Genomic DNA, 22,538 nt, shown 5'->3' with positions numbered 1-22,538 from the left:
CTATTCTATTTTTATTTTTCACCCACATTTTGTCATATGCAACAACCTAATTTGAAAATAGAATCTATGGACCTTTTCCCTCAAAACTAAAAAACACACCTCCATAACTCCAATGTACGGTGGCTATCCCACTGATCATTGTGGCAACCGCAGTGCAAACGGCTGAACGTTGCAAGCACAGCAAATAAAGAGCAAACCAATGAATACAAACCCACGCAGCAAGTAACGCTGCAAACACAGGAATAAATCAAAAACAAATCATTAACGCATAAATCCAAAAAGTACGACAAATCAACCATATTAAACAAATAAAACGCTGCAGGAGGGGAGTAATGTACTGCAAAAACACAAAATAAAGAAACAGAAGCAAACGACAAAACGACGACCAAGACAGGCAGTGTCGGTGGCAACGTAAGATGGCCAAATGTTAGACCATTCAACTATAATTCGGCACTCACAAAAGTGTTATAAAGCTAATTATGTGTTTGACAAAATGCAATGCAAAAAGCGCATACAAAATAAAACGAATGAAAAGTCATTGGTAAATTCTTGCTTTTATTGTGAAAGTCTAAGTGTGTTTACAGTTGAAGTGTACAGTGAATGGAAGTGAGTCCACTGCTGTCCAAGACAGTTCTCGGCTTTCCAGTGTGGATTTACATAGGCAGATTTCCGTGCTGGGCTAGCGAAAGAGGAGGGTGGCGACAGGCGAGCCTTTTAGGAACCGAGACGACGCACACAGCGAACAACTTTACTCAAAAAGCTTTGGAAACTTCTCGACTTCGTTTGTTCTCGTCGACGTCTTCGCCTCTTACCTCACTTCTCAACTCTCGGTCTTACTTTCTCCCCCTTCGGAGGCAAGCTGGGACATTTTCGGACTAGTCGAGAAGCATTTGACGCCGGTTAGAGGGGCTGTGGCCATGGCCGGAGGTGGCGGCGGGCTTTCTCCACTTGGGCCCGCACCGCCGATGTGGTATCACCGAGACCTCAGTCGAGCTGCCGCCGAGGAGTTGCTGGCTCGCGCTGGGAGAGACGGCAGCTTCTTAGTACGGGACAGCGAGAGTGTCAACGGGGCTTACGCCTTGTGTGTTTTGTAAGTACCTTCATCGTAAGAAAACATAACGACAACTCATTTCGGTATTAAGACAATCATGTTGTCGTGTTTGCCTTTGTTTTCTGTCCAAACTTGCTTTTTTTCGTTTGATCCGTCATTACATGTTAACTTTAATGAATGTTCCTGATTACAGTCAGTCGTGATGCCTTCATAGACCCATAATTAATGTATAGGTAATGTAATGTTCTGCTCTTTTTTATTTGTACTTGATAATAATGTAGTCTCATTGGCTGTACTCGCAACTTTACTTCGAGAACACAAAAAGTTGGGTAGAGAGATGCATTCAAGCTCAAACATCAGTATGGCACCGATGCACTACAGATCTCCCCATGTCTGTCTTCTGATAGATGTGGTCGCCTGCAGCGTCATTTTTACAGGGCGCTCAGCTCAGTGTGTGGGTGCAACATTGCTTTTAAAGTGAAAAGCATTAGTTTAAAACGTGTCCTGTTTTAAATTAAAGCTGGCTGGTAAGAGAGCCCCCCATTCATCCTACATGCTGAAATCAAAACCACATCTTCTTCTGTCCAAATAACATTTATCCACCACTCCCTTCACAAACAGAAGCACATTTAGACAAAAAAAAAAAGAAAAACTGCTCATGATGTGTCCCTTTCAAATAAATGTTGCATGCCTAAAAACTGCAAGGTAAGTCACAAGCCTCCCTTTAAGTCATACAAGTTCTACACAAGCATAGACTACAGGCATGGTCAGGTCACGTGACTGTCATTGACTTGACCTACATCCATGACTGATCATTCACCCCATGCTGTTTTTTTTGTTTGTTTGTTTTTGCTGCGTATGCATGCATCTCAGTTTGAGCCTGCAGTGTCAGCTGTCTTGCCTTTATCTTTTAAACTCATTGGTGTGTTTTAAGCATTCATAGAGAAAGACTACTTTCGAAATTTGTTTAATCTCAAGAAACCTTATGTGCAATTTTTTTTTTAGTTCCTCCAGTAAAAAGGGGCAAATGTTGTATGATGAGTCCACCAAAATCCATGGAACAAACTGATAAAGCCAAGCCATGCATTCTTCAAGGTACTCCCCTTCTGGGCCCAAAATGTACACATATAGTCCTTTTTCAAAAGCAAAAAGGGCTATTTTCAGTGAGCTAGGCTGTGAATGTAGCAACGTTACTTGGCTGACTGACTCACTGTGTACAAGTCAGGTGTCATGCAGAGCTGGAGTATTTTTTTCCCCAAGTCCTGGTACATGTAAATTATGGTATCATGTCAATTTTTGCCCAATAAAATTCACAGTTCATTACAACACTGGTACCGGTACTTTCTGCAGCTGGTTGTATGTGCAATCTTCACAACCCAACGTTCGTTACTGTAGTGGAGGATGGGAACAGACAATGGCCAGCAAGTGTAGACCTTACCCTTTTGGCTCACCTTGGTCACGTTTCAGAATTACTGAATTTAGGCTTATGTCTCAATTTACTGTTATACAGTATAAAATGTTCTAATTGAAATAAGTTGAAATATCAGCAATGCATTCCAGCCCTCCAAAAAACACCAAGTTTGGCTGCCCATTTAATAAAGAAAAATAACACTGAAAGCATAATAAAACATTACCAGATAACACTTTTCACTTTTTACAAGTTTTTGGTCTGCGGGAATTTCTGTACAATTCACCGAGAAGAAGTTTTTGTTTTTAATGGATTGCTTAGCGTGTGGTGTTTAATTTAATTGAGATCGAACTCAAGTTCTGCCATACTCATCCAAGTATCCCTTTAACGACCTTGCTCCGTGTACAGGCGCACAATCATCCTTGACCAGAAATGGCCTTCCTCAAACTGTTTCAACATCACATTGGAATCCTATAATTGTCTGTATATTGAATGCATAGTACATGCAAGCGTGTTTGCCCGGGTGACTCACACACAGCCGTGTGCTTCCTTCATGTGGGTTTTGGATGAATGTGTGCCAAGACACTGAAGGGAAGAGTGTTTGTATTGGAGAGTTTAAAGAGACTGCTCTCTCAAGCTAGTTAGTCTTCATTTCTTTGCACGTCATTTCTGCTTAACCCAGTCTGTCTCCATTTAGATTTTTATTTCTTTCTTTCAGGAAGTTGCCACTTTTTGTCACTGATACGACTTATAGCTTTAATCAATGTGTGAAGTTCACTTTTTGATCTGCATCACAGCCGAAGGTGGCTCATGTGGCTGGCATGTCTTTTTGACATAGTCTTGGTTCAGCTCTTGGCCAAGGTTCTTTTAGCATGTTCTCCCTTCCTCCCACATTCTACGTAAGAATGTCAGTTACTGTCATTGTAGTAAAAATAACACTGAAGCTTGATTTCAAAATTATATTCAACAGTTTTATTGTCATATGCGTAGTAATACCACACAATGAAATTCTTACTCTGTTCACTTCCCTGAGCAGACTACATTTCATAATCGAGCAAATAATAAGGTAGGCAATATAATAAAACAAAGAAATGCTTATAAATTAACTGTATACACTTAGAATTAAGTTTAATTGATACTATTGTGATCACTTAAATTAAATTAATTTAAAGGTTTATTACTTACTGTATATACTTAGAATTAAGTTTTATTGATACTATGATACATCGATCCTGGGCTATGGTAGCCCATAAATGATAAGTGGGGAGAAAAAGCATTATGTCAAACCTTCATGCCAGCTAAGGGGCCGCAGCATATCATCCTGCAGGCCTCAATTGGCCCCTGGGCCTTGAGTGTGATACTCTTGCTATCACTATTACGCATCACTTTTGGTTTTGTAATTAAGCTGTAAAATGGAAACCTGCCTATCAGAAGTAATTTCAAGTGCTTAACATCAACAGATAGGTTTGGAAGCTTTGTTAATATATTTGAGGTGGGTTCTTAACATCAACAGATAGGTTTGGAAGCTTTGTTAATATATTTGATGACTGCATGTGTGCATTCTAGATGGTAAATTAATGAAGGTATTGAAATAGGGATATTGCACTGGACCGTATATTTCATCTAGAGTTTGTAGTTCAGGTTGAGGTATTGCTTTGCATTACTACCCACAGGAAACTGATGACCCAATACCTATATGAGTCAACTTTTTATCATGTTCTCAACAAGGGGGTGAGTGGGTCACAATCCAACAGTGAGGAGAATTGTACCTCCGCTGGCACCAAAGCAATTTTTTTTAAATTAATTGGTCTATTTATTAATAAATTGGTTTATTTCTAAGATCAACAACCATAAAATGTTGAAGACTCAAATTTTCAGCACTTGATGGATGTTGACATTCTTATTTAGGCAGTAGTGGTTAACGAAAGAGGCCTATGCCTTCTGGTGTTGAAATATGTTTACTGATAATATGTGATTTCCTCTCTAGTGTGGAACAGCCTCAGCCAATTGGAAATTCCTGTCAGACAGACCTCCCTTCGTAACAGTGTAGCGCGTCTAAACATGTTGCATTTCAGACCGACATTTCTGTGTTTCTGTGTGCAGGTGAAAAATTACTTGCAATATAATTTATATAAATGTGTGTGCTAAAACTACAGTGCATCTCTATTTTTTGAGGTTGGGAGGCGGGCAGCTGTGTATTAAAAATATTATAAAATTGATTAGACAGTGTAACTTGATCCCTTGTTTGAAAAGTTCCCACAAACAATTAACATTGAACTGTGACTAAGAGTTGGTATTTTTGGTAAGGCTAAGTGATTGGGTTTTTACTGTAAACATACTCTGTTGCTATGAATACATTCACAGACACACACGTTCATACACAGAGCACATAGCCTTGGGACTTTTATCTGTAAACCTAGTTTTTTTTTCCTTCCCCTCCCCCTTGAAACATTTTACTTCGATAGAGAATCTTGTTAGGCTTTCAACAGGAAGACAAATGCACGCTTACGTTCACAATGGATGAGCTACCACTAGTACTAATTACTTGTCTTTATAGATTATTAATGTATATAATGTATTAATTTATAATGTATTATAAATGTATATACATATTGAAAATCCTGTGCTCTTAAGTTCCCAGCCCTCTGGTAGAGAACCCTTGAAGGAAATACTGCCGTGGGTCGTTAAGGAAACAAATAAAAATATGTGATTTTTTTTTTTTTAATGAAAAAACCATGGCTGTATCAAACCATCTATCGTATACACGCTACTTCTTTGGTGGCAGACAAAAAAAAACACACAAAAAACACTGCTCACCGTAGTCTTTCTGTAGTCTCAGGTGGTATGTGCGATAAAGATGGTTCTTTAGAGGCATAATTTAGGTTTTCGCTGAATATAGTAAATGTATTGATGCATTTTTTGAAACTTTGTCAATATTTCATATGTTTGTTGCTTTCAGACACTGATTTGAGAAAAAAAACAATGAGCGATTTAGGCAGGATGAATTCCTGATCAATAGTCATTCTGCTGTCAGTGTCCAAACACTGGGTATAAACAGAAGTATGCAAAACATATTGTCAACTTGAATGACAGACTATTCAAATTATTTAACACACACACTTAAACAGACAAATGCCAGAGACAAAGTGTACATAACCCACAAGGTTTGCTTGGCAAATTGAATATGTTGTGTCCGGTCCACCGAGCAGACATGAAGCGCAGACATGAAATGCATTGATGTTCAGCTCGTAGCTGCAGGCTTACAGCAATAGCTGTGCGATCCCAATGTCACAACATTGATGAACCACTGGCTAAAAGTGTTTAATCAGAAAGGCAGTTCATGCTGATGTTGAAATGACTGTAAAACACAATTTTTTAAAGGAATACTTATTTAGCCTTTTTAGCAGTAAAAAGCTAATACATAGTGGTTAATTAGCAGTGTCATTATTTTCTATGTCCGTTAATACTCAGGGAGCAACCAGTCATGGCCCAGCTTGTGAATATTACTTGGCCAAATCCATGGGGTTCATTGTCCTGCTTGAGAATGCTTCAGCAGGGTCATGCTAGCTGAGGATTGAATCTACCACTCTGTCACTGAACCAGGCCGCCGCCAATGGGCATGACATCACATATGCTCAATGCTCAGCTAATGATCTATCAAGGCTCAACTGCTTTCTGGGATTGGTCATGTGACGTTTATAAGGGGATCTATTACATGAGCCATGGGCACATTTGATGTCATTTTCAGACAACAGCTAGTGAAAAAATGTTTTTAAAAGTATTGTACAATAAAAAATAATTTAGCCATCAAATGAATGATTTTTAACCTTTAATGCTTAAAAATGACTGAATAAATTTAGTGTCTTTAGCAGTTTCTTTCTTTAATTCCTGACACTTCAACAATCACTGTTTAATTGACAGCAACAGGTTCAAATTTCCAGCCCCCCACGATTTTTGAACTTACACAACCATACACACGTATGCTCCGACTAGTTGTGGTAAAGTACAAGTGTATTGTATATGGATATCTGACTGTATTGTTTGGGTAAAAAAGGTTCATTTGCATTTCTCTACTCCTGTGTGCAGGTTTCAGAAGCATGTCCACACATACAGAATACTCCCAGATGAAGAAGGATTTTTGGCTGTACAGGTAAAGAGAAGACACACATGAAAAACCACTTACATACTGCACAATCAGTGCACAGTTCAGCATGTGGACGCAAGAAAAAAGTGTGTTTGCTTCAGTAGCAGCTGGTAGGCAAGCAGAGATGCTTTGGTTGGCTCTGAGCTCTCACTTTGACACGCACATGCACACACTGTGCCAACAGCAGTCTCTTTGTGTGTCTTGTTCAACAGCTGTGCCGTGCACACCATCACCACATGCCACCCACATTCCTTCAAGGCACACGCCACCATGCCGTTCTCCAACGTTGCAGTCACACTTTGCTGCTTAAACTGTGTTGTCTCACACTCACTTTTTTTCTGTCAGCTTCAAGATTCATTTGGCTAGCCTCACTGGAATCTGTGCGCAATATGCCAACACACCTCCTCCTGATTTCAACTATATTTAGACTGCTGGTCATATTTGCTTATGCAGCATGAAATACTGAATTATTTGAGCCACCAGACCATGACTGGACTTTTTAGCCAAGTTTGTTCTATGTCTGTAGTACAAAAATAACATTTCCTCTTTTCTTCTGTGTTTTGGTAAATCCTCCTTGTCTTCCTTCTAGACGTCACAGGGTGTGCAGCCCAAGAGATTTAAAACATTACCAGAGCTTGTGTCGTTGTACCTGCAGCCCAGCCAGGGCCTGGTGACCACTCTGCTTTACGCTGTTGACCGAGAGGAAACCGCCATCCCCGATGACCGTGACTATTCAGGTACCTCGCTGATTCACTAAATAGAAGCGCAGTGGGAGGCCTGTGTTCTCATACCTCATGGTCAAACATCTCCTTTGGTTGTTAGATGGCGAGGATGAGAAGCCCCCCCTCCCACCTCGCTCAGCCTCTACCTCTACTCCTCCCAATTCAGACACTCCCACAGACAGGTAAGAAGTGCATCACTAAATGGCTAACTTTCTTCATCCTTTGACTTTGCATCACTCACTAAATACATGTAGTTTGCTCAGTCACAGCCTGCACACACACAATTGTGTGCATATATTTCTTTCTCTTTGTATATGCCAAGCCACATCCAGGTGAGAGGCACTTGATTAACAAATGAATGTATGTGTGACGAAAAGCCGCTGTCTTTTCGGTGTGTGCCCACACCTGATGGAGTGCTTGGAGTAGAAGTGAAACGAGTTCTCCTGTAACATGAGTGCCTTGATTAAAAAATAAATAAATAAATAAATCTAACAAATTAAAAACAAAGTTAAAAAGCTGAGTATTTTTTTTTCTGCCTTGAGTTCCTTTTTGGAGTGCACAGTCAGGAAGAAAGTCAAGCCAGCCATAGCTTGAAATGATGACCAATGAGTTTTCGCTTGATTAATCATTATAGTTGTATGTATTTAACTGAGTCAGACTTTTGATTTTCTGTTAGAAATCTGCACGCCCTTATCCAGCACGGTATCCTCGCACACTACACATTTTCAGTATCGAGGTACTCTTGCAGAAAACAGTAAAAGGTGTGAAATTTTGCCGCATGCTTTGCATAGGGAGAGGTCGCACCTCCTGATCGACTAATATGAAAAAGACAAATTGAAAGCTTGTCATATAAAGTAAAATCTCCCACCATAAATATAAATTGTTGGAACATTCACATAAGAAAAATGTTATTTTAAAAAAGACATTTTGTTCCTAGGAACAAACACGTTACTTTTTTCATAGCATTTTCTATTTTGGACAAAATTAAGCAACAGTGATGGAAATAATTTGTGAGTGTCTTGTTTTAAGCAACTATCTCAGGCAAATTCAATAACATTCAATAATACTAATTGCAAAATCCTAAGTTTAAGAGTCCTCATCCAAAAATGTAAAATAGCTTGGAAAACGAGGTGACATTCCTTTCAGGGTTGGTAGCAATGTTGTGTGTCTGGTCTATGGTATCAAGGAATTTCATTGAATGAAGTCTTAAACATCATATTGGTATGTGGCGGGTTACATGTAAGTTCAAATCAAGAGCATAAGTGTGTGTTTTTTTTACCTGCTTAGTATTCATATTTGTAGTCCCTTCAAATAACATTTTGCTTTACACTTAAATTTGGGTGTATATCAATGAATTTGACTTAAGAATACATGTTAGTGTTTCAACTTCATTTGTATGTGTTTCAGTGCCCCGACGGCTAATGGCTTGAGCACGATCTCCCATGAATATCTGAAGGGAAGCTATGCTTTAGACCTTGAAGCTGTCAAACAGGGAGCCTGCTCACTGCCTCACCTCAACAAGACACTTGTGGCCTCCTGCAAGCGTCTCAATGGGTGAGAGGGGTATTCAGTCACACTCTCACATTTTTATCACAGCTACAGTGCAGCTTCTTTAAATTCTCTCAAGGGGGTAATTTGTGGTGGATGGACAACATGATGTAGAGTTAAGAGAAATGTTTGTTTGTTTTGATTTTTACTTTTCTCATTGTTGCTGCAAAAATTACTGTATGCTTCAGCACAACTATTCTGTAAACCCCCACCCCCCTTCCCTTGCCTCACGTGAAAAGGGAAGTGGATAAGGTCCTGTCTGGTCTCGAGATCCTGTCAAAAGTCTTCGATCAGCAGAGTGCTTTCATGGTCTCAAAGATGATCCAACAAGTATGTCCTCCCTTTTTTTTGTAGTTATAACCACCTTTTTGAAAACTGATTTACTGATCATGGATTTGCTTGAAGCCGGAACGTTCGAATGCAAATTGAGTTTAATAAGAATGTGTCACTCGTTACAATATTTATGTGACCTTTTCTGCTATACAAACATGTTCTTTTATTGAACATTCCAACCACTGAAGCCAGGATATACACAGTTCTCCGCAGTTAAGCAGATGTCATGTGCCCCTTTTCCCCTTGGGACAGTAACATATACTTAGTCAAACAAAAGTCATCCTGTCATTAAATTAATGCATCCCAATGAAACAGATATTGTGTACACATTCTATGTTTATACTTGAAGATTTTTTGGCTGCATTAAAATCACTGCTTGTTACTTTACAAGGTTTGTTTATCGTCTTTGAAAACATGATTACCTTTATATTTTTTGCAGTCAGTGAATCAGGGTGGAGATCAGGAGTTAGAAAACCTTGTGACCAAGCTGGCAATTCTGAAAGACCTGCTGTCATCTATAGAGAAGAAGGTAAACAGCATGCATTTCGTCTACTGTATGTACTGTATTTACTGTATGAGTTTCATTTACAGTATATAATCACCAGTTCACATTCCAACTCATAAAATATAGTGTGTAGCGTTGTTGTTCCTCTCTTGGTGTTACCATTCTTACGGCCAAATACTTTATGTTGACTTCTATATGGGACACAGGCTTCGACAGGGAAGGAAACTAAGTGCGATCAACCAAGCTACATGTCTTATCCTAAGTGATGCTCCACCTTCTTGGCTGCTATTAGGTCACATCCAGGAAATGGCTTTCTGTTTCCTTGTTGACTCCAACAATGTACTGCAGAACAATGCAAATCTTGTGTTTGTGGTCTCACTTTTATCTTTTTCTTACACATACTTACTTTTTTTATTCTATAATGCTGCCCTCAGGCCCTGAAAGCTCTTCAGGACATGAGTTTGTCTACCTTGTGCTCCCCACCACCTCTCTCCATGCGTCACAGCAAAGCTATCCCTGTGCAGCCCTTCGAGGTACTAATTCATTGCATCACCTTTTTTTTTTTTTTGAAACCTCAGAAGTGTGTTATTTCCACTGTAATTGTTTTATCATGGACATTTCTGCTGCAAATCCTGATTTAATGAGTAACTGCTGTGAAGGGAAGGGCTGTTGCAGACATGAACTCTGATCAGACTGTTAAGTCATGGATGGCTCATCACACAGTAGGAAGTGTTTCCCAGACGAGTCATGAGAGCCCAAAGGGATGTTTGTAATGCTCTTCCTTTTGCATCGTCTTTGGTTTTCACACACCCGAAAAGGATTTGCCGTTGGTGTTCTCACATTCACCCAAATATTAGGTACAACTTTGAGGTTCGAAGGACATGTATATAGTAAAATTAGTAGAGAGTACTTTAGTAATTTTGCAAAGTTTTGGTGATTAAAAAAAAGTGTCAAGCAGGAATAAATTACAGGAGGATATTGTGAAAAAGGCTGATGTCATAAACAGACACCACTTATTTGAAATATTTAACTCTCAGCCAGTCTTGCATTCTGTGTGGTGAACTCTTCGTAACAGCTTCCTGTTTGCACAGGAATAGAGATATTTTTGTCGCTGAGGGTTCCACATGTGGCATTTGATTCACCCTCTTGGACAGCAACAGAGTCAGCCAAGAGTTTTACGTCACACTGAAAACTTGTTCAAAAATATTGATCAAAACGTGCAAAAACTATGATTTAAAATTAAACGTTTTGAGTCACATCTGAAATCTTAAATGATCAAGTTTCTGAAATCTCAGTAAGGATGTCAGATGATCATTCATTTTGTTTGTTTGTTGATGCTTACTATAGAATATTTTTTTGGAATTTGAAAGTGCTGTTTCAGTTTTAAAAACGTTTTTTAATCTTTTGAAATGAGCTACATTTTCTGAACTTGTAAACAAGCGCCTTTTGTTGTGTTGTCCCTCACCTCAGGTCAAACTGGATGTCTACCTGACAGAGTTAACCAAGATAGGCAAGAGTCAGAAGTACACTCTGTCTGTAGATGTGGAAGGAGGTCGACTGGTTGTGATGAAGAAAGTGAAGGACAGCCAAGAAGACTGGACGACTTTCACACATGACAAAAGTAAGCGGCACACACCCAAGTAACTGTCATCGCAAACAAGTGCAATTTACTGCAATTTGACCATATTATGCTTGTTTCGGTTTCTATTTCTCTCTGCCCTTTCCTTCCCTCCCATCACTCTGTCTGGTGACCTCTCAGTCCGTCAGCTGATTAAGTCTCAGCGGGTGCAGAATAAGCTGGGCATTGTTTTTGAAAAGGAAAAGGACAAGAGCCAAAGGAAAGACTTCATATTTGCTAGTGCCAAGGTCTTTGCATGCACACACATACATAAGGACATACATATACATATCTACTGTATAATCTTATTTTTAACATAAAAATGAGACCTAACACAAACTTATTCTGGCATTAAAAAATATTGAGTCATCTTGCGTGTCAGTTATACTGGACTTGATCATTTGTTCCAAATGTTTCATTGTAAAGGTTGGTGTTTAAGCGTGTGTATTTTTTGTCTGTATGTGTGTTTTAGAAGCGAGAAGCCTTTTGCCAGCTGCTACAGTTGATGAAAAACAAACATTCCAACCAGGATGAGCCTGACATGATATCTGTCTTCATCGGCACCTGGAACATGGGTGAGACATTTTCGAGGGATTGCGTTTGCTCTGTATCAATTGCCATACCTCCTCTGTAATATTTCTATGTAATAGAATTATCAACAGTAACTATAATCCTGTATTTTTCACACAACTGCATCCAATATAAACAGTGTTTGATATTTTGATCCCTTTATTATCATAAAATGTTCAAATACTAATCCACTATATTTTGACAGGCTCGGTTCCTGCTCCCAAATCAGTGGCCTCTTGGGTGTTGTGCCGAGGACTCGGAAAGACTCTGGACGAGATGACAGTTACTATTCCACATGACCTGTATGCGTTTGGCACACAAGAAAACTCTGTGTGCGATCGGGAGTGGGTTGAGTCGTTACGGGCCATGTTGAAAGAACATACAGAACTGGATTATAAACCGGTGAGGAAAGCGTGTTGTCATCATGCTTCCACTTTCTAATGGATTGTTAGCAAGTCACAGGACAAAATCAGCTTTTCACATACACATTTACACATGGATGACTTCAGTTTGGTCCAGTGCTTCTCAATTTTTTTTTTTTACACGACACACGCACACACACACACACACACACACACACTCGCTTTGGTGACAAAAACAAGATCATTATCTACGTAAATATTATAGAGTCCCTAAGGTAGGAAAGCACTATATAAATGTAAGTCCATTAAACATAACTGTTTGATGCTGAAAAAAATCAAATGAAAAAATAATGATACATTTTCATTGATCTGGATCATTAACAGCAATATCTTAACCATTTCAACCTGAAGATAAGCGTATAAGACATTGTGATTTTTTTTTTAAACAGTCATTGATGTAATTTTGAAAAAAAAAATGTTGACAGCAATGTAAAGTTCCCAACCACTGCACAGATTGACAATAAGAACGCCACAACACTACCTGGTGACGCAGATGTTTAATTACGCTACACAGCGCAAAACCGAAGCCCGTTTCCCTAGCCCCCCCCTCCATCAGATCCTGCCACGAAGGACTGTGTTAGTCGAACAAGCATTTTTTGGGATTGTCAGAGGAAGCACCTGGAAGGAACCCTCGTACGTACCGGGAGAACATGCAAATGCCACACAGAAGGGCCAAAACTGACATTTGATTCTGGAACCATTTAACAGTCCAATTCTAACCACATGTGTTGCCTTCGTGAATAATGATTCTTAAATATTTGTTAATAAACACGGAATTTCTATTTTATTAACTGCATTTTCTTTTACTTGCTTTTAGATAGCAGTTCAGACATTGTGGAACATAAAGATCGCTGTGCTGGTGAAGCCAGAACATGAGAACCGCATCAGCCACGTTGGAATGTCCAGTGTCAAGACTGGCATCGCCAATACACTTGGTAATTTCAGTACCTCATCCATTTTTTTTTGTACTGCTGTTCCTGTTCAGGGTAAGAGGGCAAAGGGAAGGCAGTACAAATATACCCTCGATTAGTTGCCAATCAATCACAGGGCACATCAATAACCAGATAACTATTAACACTGACTTGCACCATCATGAACTTGGTACTGTATTAAATCGTTTGCACCACTGACAGGCATTTTTCAATGGCTTTATATGATTTTGATTTGTTTATTTAAATATAGAATGTGATTTGGTATGTTCTTTTAATTACAAAATAAAGGTGTACATCCACTTCTTGAATTATTTCAAATTTTTTATGCTTAATTCAGTTAAAATTTTGCAGTGTACAATGTGTAAATTACCCTAAAATGAGTGTGACGATTTTATATACTTTTTGTTAATATATTTTAGTTTAAAAGTGCTAATAAAACATTCTGTTGAAATTCTGTTTTCGCTGGTTGGTTTAACGCCCTGTGTTTCTCAAATAGTGGGCCGCACCCCCCTGTAGGGGTGCAAGCGATGCCAAGGGGGGCGCGGATGACCACATTGAAAAGGATTTGGTTTTGCCATGTGAAATGTAATTGTGATAAAATATGGATTGGCATCTTTTCTTCAGGCACTTTGATGCACTTGGGTATTTTCTGCTTCGACAAACCTTTAACCTTGATGAATACTGTTAAAAAAAAGTAGTTAACAGTTGTTGAAAGTGTTTTTATATTGCTTTTTCCTGGTGTCAGTTTTAAAATCGAAATAGTTTTAGGTATTCTTGTAGAATTATTTTTCTTTCCTGGGGTTTTGCAAAATATAATTGAGAAGCACTAGTTGAACTGATCAATGTCTAACTTTCATGTTAATATTTGATTCATTGTTTCCCAGGTAACAAAGGTGCTGTGGGTGTCTCTTTCATGTTCAATGGCACATCTTTCGGTTTTGTGAATTGTCACTTGACTTCAGGGAATGAAAAGATTGCAAGGTACCATACCAACTATTTCCCCTTCTCTCTACACAGTCATACACTTGAATTTAGTACCATATTTTTCTATTGTGGAGACCATTTAAAACACATTTACTAATGGTCTCATGCAGGAGGAACCAAAACTACCTGGACATTTTGCGCCTGCTTTCACTTGGAGACAAACAGCTGAGTTCCTTTGACATTTCGCTGCGCTTCACTCATCTCTTCTGGCTGGGAGACCTCAACTACAGGCTAGACATGGACATACAGGTGAAGTAGAACCCGCAAAGACACACCCTTGTGCTGAGTGTTTGTAACCTCATTTATTAATAATATTTGCGCTTGTCTTGACAGGAGATTCTTAACTACATTAACAGGAAGGAGTTTGAGCCGCTGCTTAAGGTCGACCAGCTAAACCTGGAGAGGGAGAAGAACAAAATATTTTTACGCTTTGGTTGGTATAATTCCATGTCCAACTGACTGACACATCCCACTTTTTCTCCAAAATATCTGCTTTTGAGCTTTTCCACGCCTGCCAAAATAGAAGGGCATCCATCTTCTATATTACTCCTTCTCAAGTTTTGGACATAAATTGGAGCCATTCTACCCCCCATAACTGGTCGCCAGCCAATCACAAGGCAGATACTGTATATATAAGCAACAGTTTACATTCACACCTATGGGGAAGATTATAGTTTTCGAACCAACCGTGCATGTGTTTGGAGTGTGTGAGGAAGCTGTAGTTGGTAGTACCCAGATTCATACACGCACAAGGCGAATATGCAAGCCCAGATGGGATCCCCAACCATAGGTGGATGCCCTAACCCAGAAGTGCTCAATGCATCGATTGTGGTTGACCGCCGAGGCAGTGTTGGTCGACTGCCCAAAAAAAAGCATGTTAATCAAATAACACTGTGTTTGTTTACGTTGGGCGCTGCTCACTCACTGGGAGCAAAAGATTATCAAGTAGATGTTGTTGTATTTTGAAGCACTGATTGGACTTCTCACAATGTTTGGCTGTTTTACTATTAATTAAGTGAAATGAACTTTAACATACTAAGGCTGCGGCGTCCTCTATTTCCCCTCATAGTTTGCAAACCAAAAAGTACTAACCTTTTAGGCTTAGAACTGTTTTTCATCGCTTACTATCTTAAGGTACGTTCTGAAAGTCTTAAATGTAAAGTCTTAAATGTATTCTTTCATCTTGCTTGTAGCGGAGGAAGAGATCTCATTCCCACCCACCTACCGATATGAACGTGGCTCGAGGGACACATATGTTTGGCAGAAGCAGAAAGCCACTGGGGTGTGTTCAGAAACTCAAAACAAAACTTCACCCACACATTTTTGACAACTGTTATTGATTTGTGATTTTCATTGTAAGTCACTAACCCCTGACCTGGATCCTGATCATGTATAAAACTGTGGTGTCTTCTTTGCGGTCTGTTCCAGATGAGGACTAATGTTCCATCCTGGTGTGACAGGATCTTGTGGAAGTCTTACCCAGAAACACACATTGTTTGCAATTCCTATGGTAAGACAGTTCACAGCATCTCACAGAAGTAGTATATTTGAAGTGTCTATTTTCAGCTTTCTATTAAATTCACCTGTCAATGCTTTTTTAATTATATGTATTTTTAGGGTGCACCGATGATATTGTGACAAGTGACCACTCCCCAGTGTTTGGTACATTTGAAGTGGGCGTGACGTCACAGTTTGTATCCAAGAAAGGTATAAACGGTGGAAATGTAATAAATCTTACTATCAACTAGTAAACTTTTGCTATAAGTTTTATCTTTCAGAATGATAATAATAATTTTTTTTCAACCACCTGTTTAGTTTTACTGTGACAGAAGACCCATTCTTCTGTTCTAGAATTAGTTTAGAAAATGAAACTACAGTGTAACATAAGCCACTCATCCATTTATAAGTTGAACAACCACTTCACTCCGGCTGTTTTGATCTAGGCTTGCCTAAATCTTCTGAACAAGCTTACATTGAATTTGAGAGCATCGAGGCTATAGTGAAGACGGCCAGCAGAACCAAGTTCTTCATTGAATTCTACTCCACATGTTTGGAAGGTGAGCCAATGCATATTTTTCTAACTTGTAGACACTCTGGCAATCACCTCCCATAATCTTTAGACTTCTTGTAGCACCTACCAGTTATAATAGAACTTCATCTTTTTCTGCTTTTTCATGTCTCTATACCTCCCTCCCCTATTCCAGGCAGTCAGTATACCGTAACAGCTAGCATCCATTTTGCCTCATTTTGCTCCTGCCTCCACCTGTCTACTCTTGTCGCACATGTGGTCGAAATTCCATAGAAATGTTACCCATTGTTTCCCCCCCCCCTCTCGTTACTTCTCTTTTCCCTTTGCCGCCTCTCCCGATCCCCTCTACCCCGCGCTTCTCTCACTGTCCCTCTTATGTAGAGTTCAAGAAGAGTTACGAAAACGACAGTCAGAGTAGTGATAATGTCAACTTCCTCCGCGTGGGCTGGTCCAACAAGCAGCTGACGACGCTTAAACCTCTTCTGTCGGAGATCGAATACCTTCAGGACCAGCACCTGCTGCTCACTGTGAAATCCCTGGATGGATATGAATCTTACGGTAAATGCACATTGTCTCTGTTTACTTTGGGCTCTTGAATTCATAGTCACTTGTGTCTTAGGCTTGTAGGGCTTGACCTGGACTTGCTGTGCCATAAATTGCCTTGTGCGTTTGTTTCGCCACCAGGAGAGTGTGTGTTGGCGCTGAAGTCGATGATTGGCAGCACAGCACAGCAATTTCACACCTACCTGTCTCATCGAGGCGAGGAAACAGGAAACATCAGGGGCTCGATGAGGGTCAGAGTCCCCTCTGAAAGAATGGGAACTAGGGAAAGACTTTATGGTAACTACAAAAGATGTAATTGGGCAATTTTCAAATGTATGCAGACCAAACGTTCAGACACACTTACTTATTTCAAATACCGTATTTTTCGGATTATACGTCGCTCCGGATTATAAATCGCACCAGCCAAAAATGCATAATTAAGAAGGAAAAAAACATATATAAGTCGCACCAGAGTATAAGTCGCACCCCCGGCCAAACTATGGAAAAAACTGCGATTTACAATCCGAAAAATACGGTACCTACAAATATTTGGTTAAGATATAGAGAAATGCCCAAGTTGAAATTTCTACTCCGTTTTATTTCAGAATGGATCAGTGTGGACAAAGATGAAACAGGTGTACCCAAAGGGAAATCTACAACGTCATCAAGAGTGGGCCATGAATATGTGAAGTTAGTACACTCTTCAGATTGGAATCAGTACGCTATGGTCTAGTGACTTCACACATCCTGCATAATATAGATCTTAAAATGTTTGAGAAGTGTGTTATTTTCATAATTTCATGGCTGTGTAATAAGGAGGTATTATACAGATCTTAGAATGATTAAGTATTGTGTTATTTTCGGGACGTCACAGGTGTGTAATAAGGAGGGAAGCCTCACTACTTCAGTGCATGGATCAACTGGTAGCAGGCCACACCCGAAATAATTAATTTTTCAACTTTACGCTCTTGTTAGGAATGAGGGTTAGCGATGAATGTTGTGTGACTTAAAAAGTGCTTATGATTCTGTATACTATATTTTTCTAGGATTTTGACAATGTGGTATTTTAATTGAACGACTTCCATATTCATTAACAGTTCATTTCACATAAATATTTAACGCATATACTGTATACTCTTCTGCAGACCACCTATGGTTCGGAAACAGCTTGGAGAGCTCGGGAAGGTCAATGAAGAGGGCGAGAAGAGCAGCAAGGAGGAAACCGCTACACGGTGCGTGCATGTTGAGCACAAGCGCAGTATATTGGAACATTTTTTGATCAATCATTGACAAGAATCTTTTCTGTGAAAAAAGTTGACCTGTTTTCATTGTTTATTTCAATCCATTTCCAGGTAAAATGTTCCCATCATAAAACCGTTATTTTTCTAAAACACTGTAACAGTAATTTAATAAGGAACTCAAATTTGAGGGGGGCGGGTTATGCGCCACAACTAATCAAAGTATTCTGGGTAATATTATTTTTTTGTGGAATAGGTATTAAACAGTCTAATTCATAAAGCTCAGGATATCACCACATTGTAGAGTGAGACAACGTGACCCTCTCTCGTTGATCAAAACTAATGTCAAAACTACCTTTGCGAGTGTTGTGCATCTCAGATGACCAGATGAGCATGCTTTAGTTTCAGACCGGTACAAGGTGTATCCAATCCTACCCAGAGCTAGCTGGGATAGGTTCCAAAATGTCTTTGACGAGATTAAGGATAACCCTTGAATCCTGCAAAAATATCTGCAAATTCAAAATTATTAAAAATATATTGGGATATATTTTTTCTTTGAATATCTGTAACTTGATGGGAACCTAACAGTGAGTATCCAGGTGTGGGCTGGTCACCAGTCACCACTAAATAGCAGACTACACAGGTCTTATTCTACCCTATATAACAACAGGACAAGAACTAATATTTTTTTGGGCCAATTTTGGATGATGCCATGTCAACCAGCTGTTCTCTTTTTGCATGTATTCAGACCTAAACAGGATTCTTCTGATGGTGATCAATCCGTTGGCAAGAACAGCTACAATAACCCCGCTTACTACATTTTGGAAGGCGTTCCCAATCAATCGGCCGCCGCTATGTCATCTGAACTTCTCCCGTCTCCCACCTCCGCCACACCCCAGTCAACGAAAGCCCCTCCTCCCATCGCTGTAGCTCGGACCAAACCCCCATGTGCCCCCGCTGGCCCGTCTCACCCTCGCAGAGCCATGGCAGGTCACACGGTTCGTGCCATCAGTGAGGACGGGTCCTCGGAGGATGATGTAGGCGGCTGTGTAGGAGCACAAGGGGGAGCCACTACAGGGAGCACACTTAATCGCCCCCCTCCGGATTTCCCACCCCCTCCTCTCCCAAAGGGTGCCATGGAGATGGCCGTTGAGGCACCTTTCTTGAAGCCCCGCTCACTTCACCCAGATCTCGCTGAAGTTAAGATCCCCGCGGTTGGAACTGGTGCGCCGCTGGCTCTCGGGGAAAGCTTCCGACGAGGCGGAGCTTCCGGCGGCGGGGTGTTGGACGACCAGTCTTGTTCTGTGCTGCAGATGGCAAAGACACTGAGTGACACCGAGTTTCCGGGACAGCCTCCTCGCGCTCCTTCTGCACCGCCCCCCCTTCGGGGGCAGGCCTTGGGTTTAGGTCTGGAGTCCTGTCGCACTTTCCCACCCAGAAATGCTATAACCGAAAGTATCGCTGAGGATCTTCCCGAAGAGGTGAGAAGCTTCGTGCTGAAATAACGTATTGTATTGGGAATGTTGTCAATGCGTTTGTCCTCACTCAGGCTGGATTTTAACTGCATCGCCACATTCCTAACTAGAACATTCAGAAAGCCGTTGTCAGTTAACAGGTTGCCGCTACGTCTACAAATGCAAGTTTGACCACATACTTTCGAGCAACTGAAATTTGTACGATAAAATGAATGTCCCTTTTTCCCCAATGCTTAAGTGTTGTTAAATGAGAGCTGATGTAGCAGAATGGCAAAGATGCCCCTCTCCTAACTTTTTGAAATGTGTTAAAGAGCATCAAATTCAAAATGAGTGAATACCTTATCCAGTCCAGCGTATTCAATTCAACACAGGTTCAAAGGGATTTGCGTTCTCTTTTAAATAACTTTTTACCTGTCCCAACTCTATCGGAATTGAAGTTTGCATGCATTTTGGCATGCAAGCTTTGAATTTACATTGAATTAAATCAAACAATTTCCCCTTTTAGGCACTTTGGGGTAGCAGCAGCTCATCTTTGTCTGTGGGGGACTCTTCTGTGGGGGAGTGGCTGCAGAGACTGGGACTTGAGAGGTATGAGCAAGGCCTCCTGCACAACGGCTGGGATGACCTGGAGTTTCTCAGGTACATGCTTTTATACCGTATATATACTGCGTTCAGGTGCGCACCGTTTTGATGTGTGCACATCGCGTGGAAAGTTATATAGAGACGTATGATATTTACTAGATGAATGAAGAAGATATTGATCCTCAACGCAACCTTCAGATAAAAAAAACAAAACAAACTATTATACAATACAGTGGTGCCACAAGATGCGAAAGTCCCAGTTTACGAAAAACTCAATATATACAAACTAGATAACGTACATAAGAAACTGAACCCAAGATATGAAAAAACAATCCCTCTACAAAAGCCACCCCAGAACGAATTAGTGTATCTCGAGCTACCACTGTATATCAGTATTATTCAGTTGGCACTAAGTCCAAAGTGTCGTCTGCCTTTTACCCAAAATCACCCCGGATCAGGCTTGAACCGTGACAACGGTTGAAAATTATTAAATGAATGGATGGAACACTGTTGTTTTTTAACATATGTAACTTCATACATTGATGCATATGTAGTGAATTACGCATACATTTTATTCAGGAAAGAGGAAAACTTTTCTTCTCTTCTTCATTTGGCAGTGACATCACAGAGGAGGACCTGGAAGAGGCAGGAGTACTTGACCCCGCCCACAAGTGCATCTTGTTGGAGAGCCTCAGACAGCAACAGAAACTGTAACAAATGACACTGAGGACTTTCCGAAGCACTCAGACAATATGCGGCCTTCCCACAAGGCCAAATGTCTGCGAAACCGAATGGGAATGAGCCATTTGATGTCCTTTGTGCCTTCTGAGAGCGCGAGCACTCCCCATTTTTCGCTCAACTTGATTTGCTGACAGCATCCTCTTTCAAACATCCTTCAACTGTTGTTATATTCGTGGCCTTATTTATACCTGCGGGTCATTGGATGCTGCAGCATCACAGAAGAAGAAAAGCAAATCACACGATACTAAAAAGCAATCTTTTTATCGGTCGCGTCATGGCATCACTTCTAACTTGTGATACGAGCAACCTCAGCAGAAGAGCAAAAATGGGCGCCTTCTGTGCCCGCGTCTTGACATTTCAAGCCTTGTGTGGCCGCCACCGCTCTTGATGAGAAAGCGAGCCAAGTCTCAGGTATTTTCTCGCCGGGGGTTGAGACCTGGAAGTCATGTGGGAGGAAGTCAACCCATTCAGGGTAAATGTCAAGCTGCAAAGAGACAAACTGAAAGTGTCAGCTGCCTTAAAATGGAGCGGAAACGACATGCGGACTGAACTCAAATCTTTTTCACGTTGGACGTCAGTTTCGTTTCCCAGTATTTATCTTTTTTTTTGAAAGGTTAAAGGGATAATGGAGCAAACAGTATTGAAGAGCTCTAAGTGCGCACAACATCGGCAGTGGTTTCTGAAGCACACTTCAACTTCATGTTGGTATTTCAGCTCGCATGTGACATTTCGATGCTCAAATCACTGTGCGCCCACATGCTCGAAAAGGGACGACAACTACCGACCGGTTGGCCTTTCCGTTTCTCTTTTCCACACTTGATTTTACTGTGCAGGTGAAGCCCAGGTTTCTTGGACTTTGGTCACATTCTAATGTGAAATAGAGCAGTTTTTACTGAATTGCTTAAAGCAAAGTAGATTCACTGATGAACTGTAGTGTAGACTTGCAAGAACGAGTGGTCACCAAAAAAATGCATTTCAGACTGAATATTTTATAGTAGACGTGGACCATGACGTCATTTGCACTCGCGCAAGCGGTCATGAAAAATGAGCGGAAAGGATTTTTTTTCTGGTTTTGTGGCATTGGTGATATAACCACTAGATGGTGCTGCTAAACCATTAGCCCAAACGAGCTCATGACTGAAAACCAGCTGACAGTCAAGTTTTGAACACTCCGCAGTATTGTGTCACCCTACGAAACACACACACACACAGAAACTAATGTTAAATTACTTGACCAAGTTAGTTTTATTAGTTCTTGAACTACTACGACTAAAGTCGTTATAGCGACTTAAATCGTCAGTTGAATTAACCTATTGCTGTAATATGTGGCCTGTAAAATTGTTTCAAATGATATGCTGTGTGAGCAGGAGACTTTCATATACTGTGCTGTCATCCCTGTCCAGATTAGCCATAATAATACATATTCTTGTTCAAAAACTCCGTTTGTCACACATTACTGTCGCTTTATCACCCTGCGTGTGTTTGCATCACTTCTTGTTTCTTTCTTAGTCTCATCTCCTTGGTTGTGTTAAGTTAATGAAAAATGCATAGCTACATGTTCTTTTTCAATTAAACGGTAACATGTTTACTTACTTCGTTTTCTTCGTTTGTGTAATCAGAAAAGCAGAGGCGATGCCGTGGAAGTGTTCCAGACTGAGGCCTGGTAATGTATGCACATAAAAAGGATGCTATA

At 40.4% G+C, this 22,538-nt stretch overlaps 1 protein-coding gene across 2 annotated transcripts; it reads left to right on the top strand.

The window, feature by feature from the left end:
- The first annotated feature begins 603 nt into the window (after positions 1 to 603).
- inppl1a (inositol polyphosphate phosphatase-like 1a) lies at positions 604 to 22,437 on the top strand. Of its 2 annotated transcripts, XM_088428088.1 has the most exons (27): positions 604 to 1,090; positions 6,546 to 6,609; positions 7,193 to 7,340; positions 7,426 to 7,507; positions 8,733 to 8,879; positions 9,113 to 9,203; positions 9,646 to 9,735; positions 10,146 to 10,244; positions 11,182 to 11,332; positions 11,471 to 11,577; positions 11,802 to 11,904; positions 12,105 to 12,301; positions 13,139 to 13,256; positions 14,138 to 14,234; positions 14,348 to 14,486; positions 14,571 to 14,670; positions 15,431 to 15,519; positions 15,666 to 15,747; positions 15,855 to 15,944; positions 16,181 to 16,294; positions 16,648 to 16,824; positions 16,951 to 17,106; positions 17,415 to 17,499; positions 17,955 to 18,041; positions 18,796 to 19,528; positions 20,028 to 20,161; positions 20,722 to 22,437. In XM_088428088.1, the coding sequence occupies exons 1-27, from the start codon at positions 918 to 920 to the stop codon at positions 20,816 to 20,818; spliced, it is 3,750 nt and encodes a 1,249-aa protein (XP_088284214.1). In that variant the 5' UTR covers positions 604 to 917; the 3' UTR covers positions 20,819 to 22,437. The 2 variants fall into 2 exon arrangements, with proteins under 2 accessions (XP_088284214.1, XP_088284215.1); XM_088428089.1 differs by lacking the exons at positions 604 to 1,090; positions 6,546 to 6,609; positions 7,193 to 7,340; positions 7,426 to 7,507 and having other exon boundaries at positions 8,764 to 8,879; positions 9,118 to 9,203.
- Positions 22,438 to 22,538: the final 101 nt, after the last annotated feature.

Source organism: Hippichthys cyanospilos, chromosome 11 (assembly GCF_059441005.1).
Source record: "Hippichthys cyanospilos isolate Australia breed blue-spotted pipefish chromosome 11, RoL_Hcya_1.0, whole genome shotgun sequence".
Classification (NCBI taxonomy): domain Eukaryota; kingdom Metazoa; phylum Chordata; class Actinopteri; order Syngnathiformes; family Syngnathidae; genus Hippichthys; species Hippichthys cyanospilos.
The sequence above is the reverse complement of the archived record's forward strand: the minus strand, read 5'-3'. Positions and strand labels throughout refer to the sequence as shown.